Source organism: Penaeus vannamei, chromosome 19, assembly GCF_042767895.1.
Source record: "Penaeus vannamei isolate JL-2024 chromosome 19, ASM4276789v1, whole genome shotgun sequence".
In the NCBI taxonomy this organism is placed as follows: Eukaryota; Metazoa; Arthropoda; class Malacostraca; order Decapoda; family Penaeidae; genus Penaeus; species Penaeus vannamei.
Window position 1 is genome coordinate 42044197 of NC_091567.1, and position 12500 is coordinate 42056696.

General features: G+C 39.7%; 2 protein-coding genes across 2 annotated transcripts in view; both read left to right on the plus strand.

The window, feature by feature from the left end:
• Positions 1–144, plus strand: part of LOC138865005 (uncharacterized) — a 27720-nt gene extending 27576 nt beyond the window's left edge. Inside the window, exon 11 of the mRNA XM_070133677.1 lies at positions 41–144. Coding sequence (XP_069989778.1) covers positions 41–144 — 104 coding nt within the window. The remainder of the gene's footprint in view (positions 1–40) is intronic.
• Positions 145–572: 428 nt separating this feature from the next.
• Positions 573–12500, plus strand: part of LOC113808221 (uncharacterized) — a 13534-nt gene continuing 1606 nt past the window's right edge. The window contains exons 1-14 of the mRNA XM_027359566.2: positions 573–662; positions 2041–2191; positions 3521–3620; positions 4006–4169; positions 5352–5413; positions 6677–6882; positions 7748–7835; positions 8753–8871; positions 9371–9586; positions 9948–10130; positions 10326–10447; positions 11024–11114; positions 11420–11499; positions 12006–12126. Of these exons, the coding sequence (XP_027215367.2) occupies positions 589–662; positions 2041–2191; positions 3521–3620; positions 4006–4169; positions 5352–5413; positions 6677–6882; positions 7748–7835; positions 8753–8871; positions 9371–9586; positions 9948–10130; positions 10326–10447; positions 11024–11114; positions 11420–11499; positions 12006–12126 (1777 nt within the window). The 5' untranslated portion in view covers positions 573–588. The remainder of the gene's footprint in view (positions 663–2040; positions 2192–3520; positions 3621–4005; positions 4170–5351; positions 5414–6676; positions 6883–7747; positions 7836–8752; positions 8872–9370; positions 9587–9947; positions 10131–10325; positions 10448–11023; positions 11115–11419; positions 11500–12005; positions 12127–12500) is intronic.

Genomic DNA, 12500 nt, shown 5'->3' on the forward strand with positions numbered 1-12500 from the left:
TAGTCACTGCTGTGGCTAATTTGCCAATCCCGTTTCGCAGTCACTTGCCCCCCGGGTTTCTTCAAGTCGGGAAACAAAAAGGCTTGTTACAAGTTCTTGACGAGCGCTTCGACCTTTGGCCTCGAGTCTGCTGCTCTCCAGTGAGATTTTGTGGCTTTGTTTTTGTTGTTGTTAAAAATATTGTTATCATTTTTGTTATTGTTCTTGTTATTACTATCATAATCATTACTATGATAATTGTTTTAGTCTTTTTTATTATTACCATTACTATTATTATTATTTCAGTTAATTTTGCGGCTGTCACCATCATTTTTGCAGTAGTATTGCTGTTATTATAATGATTATTGCTGTTGTTATTATCATTACTATTACTTTTATAAGCATTATCATCATTATCGACTATTTCCCTATGATAGGTATTTATAATAACACTATCACCACATACCCAAATAAAACAAAAACAAACACACAAACCACACAAAATAATCCGCCATAACATACGGACCCTCCTTTCCTTATTCTCCCACGCCCATTCTCGTCAACGAACGCCCTCCTCGCCCACACAGATGCAGTGGCCTCAACGCCTCCATGGCTGTGGACTTTGAGGCGAGCGACTTGTCAGACGCGGCCGCTGGTTTCTACTACACAGGCTACACACAACGGTAAAGGTGCTGTCACACTAGCACTTTTTCCGTCAATTTTTGGACAATTTTTCTGAAATGTTGTCCATTTTTGAGCGAATCGTCGATTTTCCAGTCAGAGGATAATGATCGTTTCCGTCTGAAAACCTTTCCGTCAACTTTTTCAGCCAAACATAGTCAAAGCAAGAGCTATATTCGAGGATTTTTGTATTTATGTTAAATAAAATTGTCAAAAAAATGACGGAAAAAGTGCTAGTGTGACACGGCCTTAAGGGGACTGCTTGATGTCAGCAGAGTTGGTGTGGGAGTGTTTTTCTCTTTTTCTTTCTTTCTTTCTTTATTCATTTTTCTTTATCTCTGTCTTTATTTCTTTCTCTCTTTATTCTTTCTTTCGTTCTTTTGCTGTATCTAAAACTGATTTTATTTTACTGATATCGTAGAATGGGAAAGGGGGGGGGAGGCTAAGCCAGGCCTAAATGTCCTGTAACATTTTGCATTGGCTGTTCACTGAAAGCAAACGAGAGAGTGATTGCGAAATTCTGATTGGCAACACCTGGTCAGTGTGAGTGATTATTGATTTCTGATAATGATTATCACTAATTGTTATATGTTATCACCATAAATGTTGTGTTGAATAATCTTCATTATCGTTAGTAATATGATCATCCATCATTACTAGTAATAGTACTTAACATTATCGTTATTAGTTCCGTATTACCAGCGTTAGCATTGTTATTGATGTATTATTATTATTATCATCATTGACTTCATCTTCCTCATTACCAGTACCAACACCGCTGCCATGATTAATATCATCATTACCATCATTATTCTTATCATTATCACCATCACCATCATTATTGTCATTATCATTATCATCATCACCATCATTGTCATTATCAGTATCATTATCATTATATTGTTATCACTATCGTTATTATTACCATTATCATCATCTTCATCATCATTGTTATCATTATCATAATAATAATAATAGTAGTGATAATAATAACAATCACCTTTATTATCATTATCATTACTACCATCATTCCTCAACATCACAACTCGGCACACTCATCACCACTACTGTAGAAAGGTATGAATGAGAACGAATATCTTCCCAATACAAGAGATGTATTTTACCGGTTTCGAATATATCTTCGTCAGAAACGATTGCCTTTCTAAATGTCAACATGCATCGCTTCTTCCTCACTTCCTCATGTTCCCTCCTCCTCACCTCGCTTCTTCCTCACTTCCTCATGTTCCCTCCTCCTCACCTCGCTTCTTCCTCACTTCCTCATGTTCCCTCCTCCTCACCTCGCTTCTTCCTCACTTCCTCATGTTCCCTCCTCCTCACCGTTCCCCACATCCTCTTCCTCACCACTTACTCCCTCTTCAGAGTCCCAACATACCAGGAGGCGGTGGCGCCCTTGGCAGAGCCTGACGCCGCCTACAACGCCTCGTGGCACCTCTGGCAGCGCCGCCTCTTCTCCGTCAGGACGCAGCGCTACGCCGGCTACGGCTTGTGTCCCGACGGAGCGTGTTTGGAGGTAGGTGCCGACGATTTTTTTTTTTTTTTTTTTTTTTTTTTTTTGAGGATTTCTTGCTTTTTATACGATTTTTTATGGTGGCGAGTTTATTTATTTATTTATTTTATTTTTCTTTTTTTATTGAGGATTTCTTGCTTTTTATGTGACTTTTTATGATGGAGGTTTGTGGGGAGAGATGTAAGTAAGATGAAATTGATGATCTTTTATGGTCATTTGCGAAGAGAACAGAAAAAAATAAAAATAAAATAGATGTTTTATGGCAATTTCCGAAGAGAAAAGAAGAAAATTTGGCTAAATAAAACGTGACTTTTATGACGGTTTGCGAAAACATTTTTTGTTAATCTCGACTAGGGTTGCGATACGATCAACGTATGCTATATCGCCCTGCGTCAGATTTAGTATGCTGTGATACAGGCACGATTAAACACGCAATTATAACGATCCGTGATATGTATGGGAAGACTTGCCATACTATACATATGCCATGCAGTGACCAACTATATCGAAATGCCAAATTAGAAACCCACTCAAAAAACGATATATATAAATAGATGCATAATAACAGTGCAGTAGGTTTGGAGACGGGTTTGGGGCGGGAACAGACATATCTACAGGATTTCGCCTTCCCTAGTAACTACAAATGTAAACACATACATGTGGGTTCGGGTAAACAGACACACGCACACAACTTGCATGTGTGCATGAATACGTGTGTGTATGTGTGTGTGTGCGTGAGTGTGTGTTCGGCTAAAACTGAAATATTTATATGATTGAGATTTCGGTTTACAGTCATACCCTAAACTGTTATGACCACGAATGCCTAAGATTGCTCGTAATCCATCAGCAGGCAAACGTAAACAAACCATGGGCCTCTTCCAGATGGGGAAAGGCTAGTTCAGTAGCAACTCGAGGAGGTGCCATGGCTGACTTCACAAAAGTTGCGATTCTATTTTTGGAAAAAGTACATGGGGTTTATTATTAATCTTGGTCTTTTGAATTTTCAAAAAGGAAGGAAATTGATTATTTTAATGGTTATCTATTCATTGACCAATCATCAGAATAGCCCTGTGGATGAGAAGAGCGGGCGATTCATGTCTATGCATGAAGGATTCTCAAGTGGAATTGCTTGCCAAAGTCAAAGCCAAAGGCCTGTATTTTTGCTCAGCTTGAAGGAATTAAGTATACTTACTTTTATTAATAATCCATGCACTCAGTGAATGAAAGGTATTTTATTCAATGTGTAGGATACCAGGGTGTGAGTGGGTGTGTAGAATGCCAAAATATTTTTTTTTATTAAGTAACCTTTTTTAACGTCCATCTGCACTCCAGGCGTCGACCACCCCGTCGTGTCTGCTCGTCTCCGCAGGCGCTGAGACGAAGACGGAAAACTGTTCAGCCTCGACCAGTCTGCCGATGTGCATGGTGCCAGGTGAGGGCCTGCGGGCTGGTGTCACTGGTGCTTTGTGTTGTTGTTGTTGTTCTTCATTATCAATATTATTATTATTATTGTTGTTGTTATTAATGTTATTGTCATTATTATTATCATTGTTGTTATCAATTTTATTTATGTCATCATTGAAAGATGGAATAATGAAAGTTCTTGCACTTTTTTTTATCCTCCATTTCCCCTCAAATCTTTAATTCACTCTCCACATTACCGCCCCCCCCTCCCCTACCGCCCCCCCTTCCCCTCCCGCCCCCCCTTCCCCTCCCGCCCCCCCTTCCCCTCCCGCCCCCCCTTCCCATACCGCCCCCCTTCCCCTTCCCCCCCTTCCCATACCGCCCCCCCTTCCCCCCTCCCCTTCCCACACCAGCCAGCTGCCCTCCGGAGTTCGTGAAGCACCGGGGCCTCTGCTACCTCCTCCGCGCGCAGGAGACCGCCGTCGCAGGGGCGCTGAGGGCGTGCACGCTGAAGGGAGCTTCGCTGGCGTTTCCGAAGGACATGGACACGCTTCTGTTCCTCGTGTCTCTGGTGGAGGTAAGGGATTTGAGGGGGGGGGGTATGTAGCAGGTAAGGGATTTGCGGGGGGGGGGGGGTATGTAGCAGGTAAGGGATTTGCGGGGGGGGGGGGGGGTATGTAGCAGGTAAGGGATTTAGGGGGGGGGGGTATGTAGCAGGTAAGGGATTTGCGGGGGGGGGGGGTATGTAGCAGGTAAGGGATTTGGGGGGGGGGGGTATGTAGCAGGTAAGGAATTTGGGGGGGGGGTATGTAGCAGGTAAGGGATTGAGGGGGGGTATGTAGCTGGTAAGGGATTTGGGGGGGTATGTAGCAGGTAAGGGATTGGGGGAGGGGGGGTATGCAGCAGGTAAGGGGTTTAGGAGGGGGGGGTATGCAGCAGGTAAGGGATTTAGGGGGGGGGTATGTAGCAGGTAAGGGATTTAGGGGGGGGGGTATGCAGCAGGTAAGGGATTTAGGGGGGGGGGGGTATGTAGCAGGTAAAGGATTGGGGGGGGTATGCAGCAGGTAAGGGGTTTAGGGGGGGGTATGCAGCAGGTAATGAGTTTAGGGGGGATATGTAGGTGGGTTATATAAAGCTGGGGAGGATGATAAGGATGACATAATAATGATAAGGGTATTGAGAGGACACGGACTATTGTCTTGGATTTTTCGATTAGAACATTTTCAAGATCCAAATAAGGTATTCGTGGCTTTCCATCTTTTTTTTTTTTTTTTTTTGAGATTTCATTCCTCATTTATTTGTAGTCATTTATATATCTATTTATTAATCTACTTATTTATTGCCCAGCGGAACGGGAAGAATCCATCTGTTTGGCTGTTTTTTTTGTTTTTTTGTACTTATAGGGAGCTTCTTTTTGCTTGGTGACTTGTCTGATCTGTATGCATTGTCTTTTGTCTTTGTCTGTCATTGTTATTATTGTTATTATTGTTGTTGTTGTTGTTACCATCATCTTGATCATTACCATTATCATTACCATCATTATCATTATCGCTATCAACATCATTATTCCCACTAGTTAGTGCTACTAAAAATTAACGCTGGTTTAAACGCAATCATAATATCAACATCATCCCACTATTCATTCCATCACTATAATTATAACACCACTCCCGGTTCTAATATTTTTCATCAATTATTGATTATCCTTATTCGTCGCCATTCCTCATTCATTTTTTCTTCTTTATTCATCTTTTCGCAGTTTATGATGACCAATGTGTCGGCAACACCGCCTCTGACGCTGCACCTTGGGATGAACAATGCGTAAGTGACGTGTTGTTGTTGTTGTTGTCATATTTGTGCGAGTTATTATTGTGATTGTGATTAATTGTTATCATTTTGTTGTTATTTTGTTATTATTATTGTTGCTGTTGTGGTGTGTTGTTTTTGTTATTATTATTATTGCCATTATCATTATTATAATCATTAGTAGTAGTAGTAGTAGCAGTAATAGTAGTAGTAGTAGTCTTGTTATCATTATCATAATAATTTTTACTATTATTATTTTTATGATTATTATCATCATCATTATTATTATTTTCCTTATTATCGTGATTATTATTACCATCATTATCATTATCAGTGTTGCAACAAGAACAACGAAGGGAAGGACAAGAAAATACACGAATATGCATTTTCGTTTCCTTGTTCTTCTCTTCGTTGTTCCTGTTGCAATCTGTTCGACATGAATTCCACACATTATCATTATTATTAATATCATAATTACTACTATTGCTATTATGATAATCACTTATCATTATTGATTCTATTATTATTATTTCTACTATTATTAATATCAATATCATTGTTATTATTATTATTTATTTTATTGGTTTTCTTGTTATTTCTATTATTATTGTTATTATTATCATTGTTATTATTATTATCATCACCCATCTTTTTCCGTATTATTCTTGTTAATATTATTACTATTTCCGTTATTTTATGGTAATTACCATTATCATTTTATTATTACTATTGTTGTTGCTGCTGCTATTATCATTATTATTATTATCATTATTACGGTTATCATTATTATTGTTATTATTATTACCATCATCATCATCACTATTATCTTCATCATTGTTACCATTATTATCGCTCTATCTCTCCATCTCTGTTTCTCTCTCTCTCTTTCTTTCTTCCTTTCTCTCTCTCTCTCTCTCTCTCTCTCTCTCTCTCTCATTCTCTCTCTCTCTCTCTCATTCTCTCTCTCTTTTTCTCTCTGTCTCTCTCTCATTTCCTCTCTCTCCCTCTCTCTTTTCCTCTCTCTCATTTCCTCTCTCCCTCTCCCTCTCCCTCTCTCTCTCTCTCTCTCTCTCTCTCTCTCTCTCTCTCTCTCTCTCTCTCTCTCTCTCTCATTTCCTCTCTCTCTCTCTCTCTTTCTTTCTTTCTCTCTCTCTCTCTCTCCCTCTGTGTGTTTGCGCATGCGGCCGCTACATCACAGAAGCTCGACATGCGAAGGAGCACCCAAATCACACACACGCATTCAAACCTCAACCACTCCAACCTTTTCAATCTCTTCAGAGCAGGAGACTGGACTCTGGGCGGCCTATACACGCCCACCAGCGAGGTCGTGGGCGCCATGGGACCCACGCCCGCGGCAGATCCTCCTCTGGCATGGCGACTCCTCAGCGTCCCCGGGAGTGGCGAAGGCGAACGGTTCTCCGTCACTGCGTCTTCGCTTTCGGACACCGCGACCCACGTCCTCTGCCAGCTCCATGGCCCGATCTGTGAGTGGAAAAGAAGAAAAGAAAAGAATATACATATACGTATGTATATATATATATGTATATGTATATATATATATATATATATATATATATATATATGTATGTGTGCATATATATATATATATATATATATATATATATATATATATATATATATATATATATATATATATATATATATATATTTCTGCCTCTTCTCATTTTTTTTTCTATTTTTACTTTTTTTCTGTGTATATACATATATATATATATATATATATATATATATATATATATATATATATGTATATATATAGATAGATAGATAGATACATGTATATGATATGTATATGTATGTATATATGCATATATGTATATTTTGCCTCTCTTTTTTCTTTTCTTTTATTTTTTTCCTTTTTTTCCTATATTCCTTTCCATTTCTGTTCTTTCTTTTATTCTTCCTTTTTCGGTGACAGGAAAAGCTAGTCAGAAATTTGAGGGAATTTTGCTTTTTTTTCTCAGAAAATCAAATTTGATTTTCTTTTCTTTCGGTATTTTCGAACACGAAATATTAACGTTGATTACAAACGATTTAGTATTAATAAATGCATATGAAAAGCTTTATTTAAGGGGGAAAATCAAGCTTATATTAACGGACTGCGATGTAAATTCATCAAAAGCTTAAAAGAGAGAGAGAGAGAGAGAGAGAGAGAGAGAGAGAGAGAGAGAGAGAGAGAGAGAGGGGGGGGGGGGAAGGAAAGAAAGAGAGAGAGTGAGAGAAGGAAAGAAAGAAAGAGGGAGAGGGAGAGAGTGAATGTTTTCTGTTCACGGATGAAAATTTCAAACTCGTTTTACAGACTTCATTTTCCTCAATTTTCACTTCAAGGGTGCAAGAGCGATCCTCCCTTGGCCACTTCCAACATGACATTGACATGGAACGGAGATCATGTTGTAGGCACGTTGGCAGAATACTCGTAAGTATGCTGTTCTTGTGGTTGAATGTTGGTAATTGTCGTTGCACATAACCATCAACTTTTATAATATAATTATCATTGCCATCGTTATAATTACCATCGTCGCTATCAAGATCACCATCATTATTATCGTTATTAGTGTCATAGTCTCCATTACTGCCATCATCGTTGTTATCACTGACAGCAAAATTATGCTGCGTTCGGAACTGCTCGTCTTGCTCGTCCAGACAACTTGTCAGGACCAACAGGACAAGGAGGCCGCGTTCGGAACCTCCAAGACCCTTTCTGCCCAGAATGCAACCGGCTGGAATGTAAACATTCACTTTTTTATTACACCGGGGTGTTTATTTTACCCGATGCATAGGTTTTGTAATTCCTTTGATGCACATTTAACTTACCTGCAACTGACAAACACAAAAATATCCTTTGATAACACCAATAAAGGGCCATGAAATTACCCATCAGTAAATTGTGGTTGCCTACAACTGACACTGTTTACATATAAAAGGCACTGTGACGTCATCTCGTCCTTCGCGGGAGGGCGAGGTGGACGAGATGGACAACTTGTCCAGGACGAGGAAGTAGAGGTTCCGGACGGCCAAGGCATCTTGTCCAGCTGGTCTGGACGAGCAGGACGAGGAGTTCCGAACGCAGCATTATCATCGAGCATTTCACATCATCACCTTCAGTATCAAATCACCATGACATATATTCTTCTTTATTGCGAGAGTAAAACAAATTGTTATTCACCATCACCACATCACCAATACCAAAACATTGTCATTGTTATCATCATCATCATCATCACATCACCACCACCACCACAATCATCACAACCACCACCACCACTACCACTTACCACCTACCAACACCACCTACCACCACCGTTATCACCCCCCCCTCCTCCTTTCGTACAGCTGTGCCCCCGGGTTCTTCATGGACGGGAACATCACCGTAAGCAACTGGACCATGCAGTGTCTGGGTCAGCTGGGCGAATGGTTCCCTCAGCCCTTACCCGAGTGCAGACAAGCCAATGGTAGGTTGAGGGCCTATGAAGTAGTGTTTGAGTGATTGCATGGGTGTGTTTTTTTATGTGTGATTGTGTTTTTCTGCGTGTACATTTTGTTTGTGTGTCTGTGCGTATGAATTTGTATTTGTCCGGGTGTGTGTATGTATGCGTGTATATTTTGTTTGTGTCTATGCGTCTGAGTTTATATTTATGTAGTTGTGTTTGTGTGACTACCTCAGCGTTTGTGTGTATATGTATCTTTGCGTAATTATTCGGTGTGTGTGTGTGTGTGTTTGTGTGTGTGTGTGTGTGTGTGTGTGTGTGTGTGTGTGTGTGTGTGTGTGTGTGTGTGTGTGTGTGTGTGTGTGTGTGTGTGTGTGTGTGTTTGTGTGTGTGTGTGTGTGCTTGCGTGTGCGCGCGCGCGCGCGCGTGTGTGTGTGATCGTGTTTGGACATTCCTAAGCTAAGTGTAGGCCTATGGCTTCGAGTATAACCACAAACGTTGACATTTCTTCTGTCGCCAACAGTATGCCTGGAGGAAATGCCAACTGTCCCTTCTCCCCTTATATGGAACACAACGGATGAGAACGTGAGGTACTTGTACGGAACGGCCCAGTACTGGTGCCCCGAAGGCATGGCAACAGCACAAGGCATGGCCGTTCAGAACGTTACTTGCAGCCTTAGCCAAACCACTGGCGAAACCATCTATTCGTTCACGCCGGCCATTTTGGAAGACTGTACAGGTAATGCGTTTGGTGTTTAGATAGACATTAACGATTGTTGTACAATATCTGATCATTTCCTGTCAATAAGAATCCAATAATGGGACTTTCTATATGTATATATGTACACCAGAACTAGATTACACTGTTACCAAAACAACCAAAACGAATTCAAATATCAAACTTCCATACAGCCCTACGTGTGAAGTTCACGACGAACAAATTGCAACAGGAACAACGAAGGGAAGAATAAGAAAACACACGAATATGCATATTCGTGTGTTTTCTTGTCCTTCCCTTCGTTGTTCCTGTTACAATACAGTCCTATGCAAGCAGACATGCAGCTAGGATTCTAATCAATGTCTCTCCATTTTCACAACAGTCTGCGCCTTGCAACCGACGGCAGGGAATGCCACCACAGACTGGACGAACACCACCAGTTACGCTGTCGGGCAGACTGTCACAGCCTCGTGTATAGCGTCGCACCACGCGCAGACTGGTCAAAACAGCAGTTTCGTTGAGTGCACAGAGACGGGGTGGGCAAATGTCAGTGCTTGTTATAAGGGTAAGTCTACCTCGTAAGCATTTGTCTGAATTGGATGTTTGTGTACTGTGTATATACGTGTATGTGTGTTTGGATAGCGTATTACCAAACAGACGCTCATTACAATATTAGCCCAATCGTAACCGCAATGGCGTGGAAAAACTGCCTTCATCATCCGGGCCAAAGCAGCACTTCACCCAACCCTTCCCTCCGCAGCGTGCGTGGACAGCCCCCCCGAAGCTGGAACCAATATGACTCGCGAGAATTTCACCGACGACCACATCGGGGTTGTTCTGTCGTACGATTGCGCCCCTGGCTTCTGGCTGCAGACTGACCAGGTAGGCAGGACACAAAGGCCATGGGTGAGAGCGAGGAATATCGTAAACTGCTTCCTTATATTCGGATTATCAGGTCTAATTCATTTTTTTTCGCACACCTTCTTCACCTGTATGTTGATATGATAGCATATGGGATTCTTGTACTACGGTGCATGTTGCGCATCATACTTGCGAGGGAGCATACGTGTAAAATCGCACAGAAATTCGAGTTTGGTGTAAATACAGAATTATCGACTGCGTATCTTAAAAAGAGAAAGAAAATTCAGGATATATCATGATTTCCACTCCTCTGTGTATCCGCTTTTCTATATAGAATATGTAAATATCTATAAAAAGACCGAACTTTTATTTCGAATGAGAGAACTCTTTATTTAGTTCCCTATAATAATGATGTTGATTATAAGCATTGATAACAAGAGAAACGATATAAACAGGCAGAAAAAAAAAACAGAACAAAAAAAATAAACCAACAATTTTCCCATATTTCAATACAAGCAAAATTTCCCACGAAAACTTCAGAAATCCAAAAACACGTCAGCTGCCAAGACGTCTTTCACGTCATAATAAAAATTCCAGGAGAACCCAGCGCCCGCGAACCAAACCACCGTCACCTGCAACAGCGCCGGAGTGTGGGAGCCAGCAAGGACTCCTCTTCGGTGCGTCCCTCGTGAGTAGCTGGGAAAGGTCTTTCGTTTTGGAAATCTGTTTCAAGAAAGGGCTTTGCTTTAGAAATAAGCAAGGATGTGTATGAGCTAAGATAGACATGTTTTTATTTGATACTTCATATAGATAGATAGATGTGTGTGTGTATATATGTATATATATAGATAGATAGATAGATATAGATATAAAATAAATAGATGAATATATATAGGTATAGATAGATAAATATATATAGATATAGATAAAAATATATAGGTATAGATACAGAAAACTGAAGTGTTGACACAAGCTGTCTTCGGTTAACTGCAGTGTGCACCGACGACCCCCCGGTGCCCCCCGACCCAGCTGCCAGCGACTGGGACGGATACAACAGGTCCGTCGGTCATCAGGTAATGCATTGGGTTCACTGAAGCGGATGAAACAGAGACAAAGTGATGTTATTCTACTCTTAATAATATCATGATCTTTATTGTTGTTATTATTAGCATTGTCTATATTATTATCATCATTGTTGTTAATATTATCGTTAATATCATTATTATTATTATTATCATCATTACTATTATCATCATCATTATTATTATTATCATTATCATTATTGTTATTATTATCATCATTATTGCTATCATCATCATTACCATTATTGCTATGATTATTATTATCATTATTGTTAACATCATCAATACCATTATTGCTATCACTGTTATTATCATTATTGTTATCATCATCATTACCATTAGTACTATTACCATTATTATTTCCATACCCACCATTACCATCGGGATTGTCGTTCCCATCATCCCCAATCTACTTCGGCCGTTGTAAGCAATTTCCCGCGAGTCACGAGTCAAGACCCGCCGACTCCCCGCGCTGACTCACAGACCCCGTCCTGCAGATCGCGATGACGTGTCCCGACGGTCAGCTGTTCGAGGACCTGAGCGCCGTCGTCGTCGTCGCCTGCGAAGCCAGCGCTCGGTGGACCAACGTGTCCGACGGGCTTCTCGTCTGCACTCTCGGTACGCCGGGAGATCCTTGCCACGCGCACACAATATATATATATATATATATATATATATATATATATATATATATATATATATATATATATATATATATATATATATACATACTGTATATAAATATATGTATATATATGTATATAAATATATGTATATAAATATGTATATATATATATATATATATATATATATATATATATATATATATATATATATATATATATATATATATATATATATATATATATGTATATATATATATATATATATATATATATATATATATGTATATGTATATATATATATATATATATATATATATATATATATATATATATATGTATATATATATACATACTGTATATACGTGT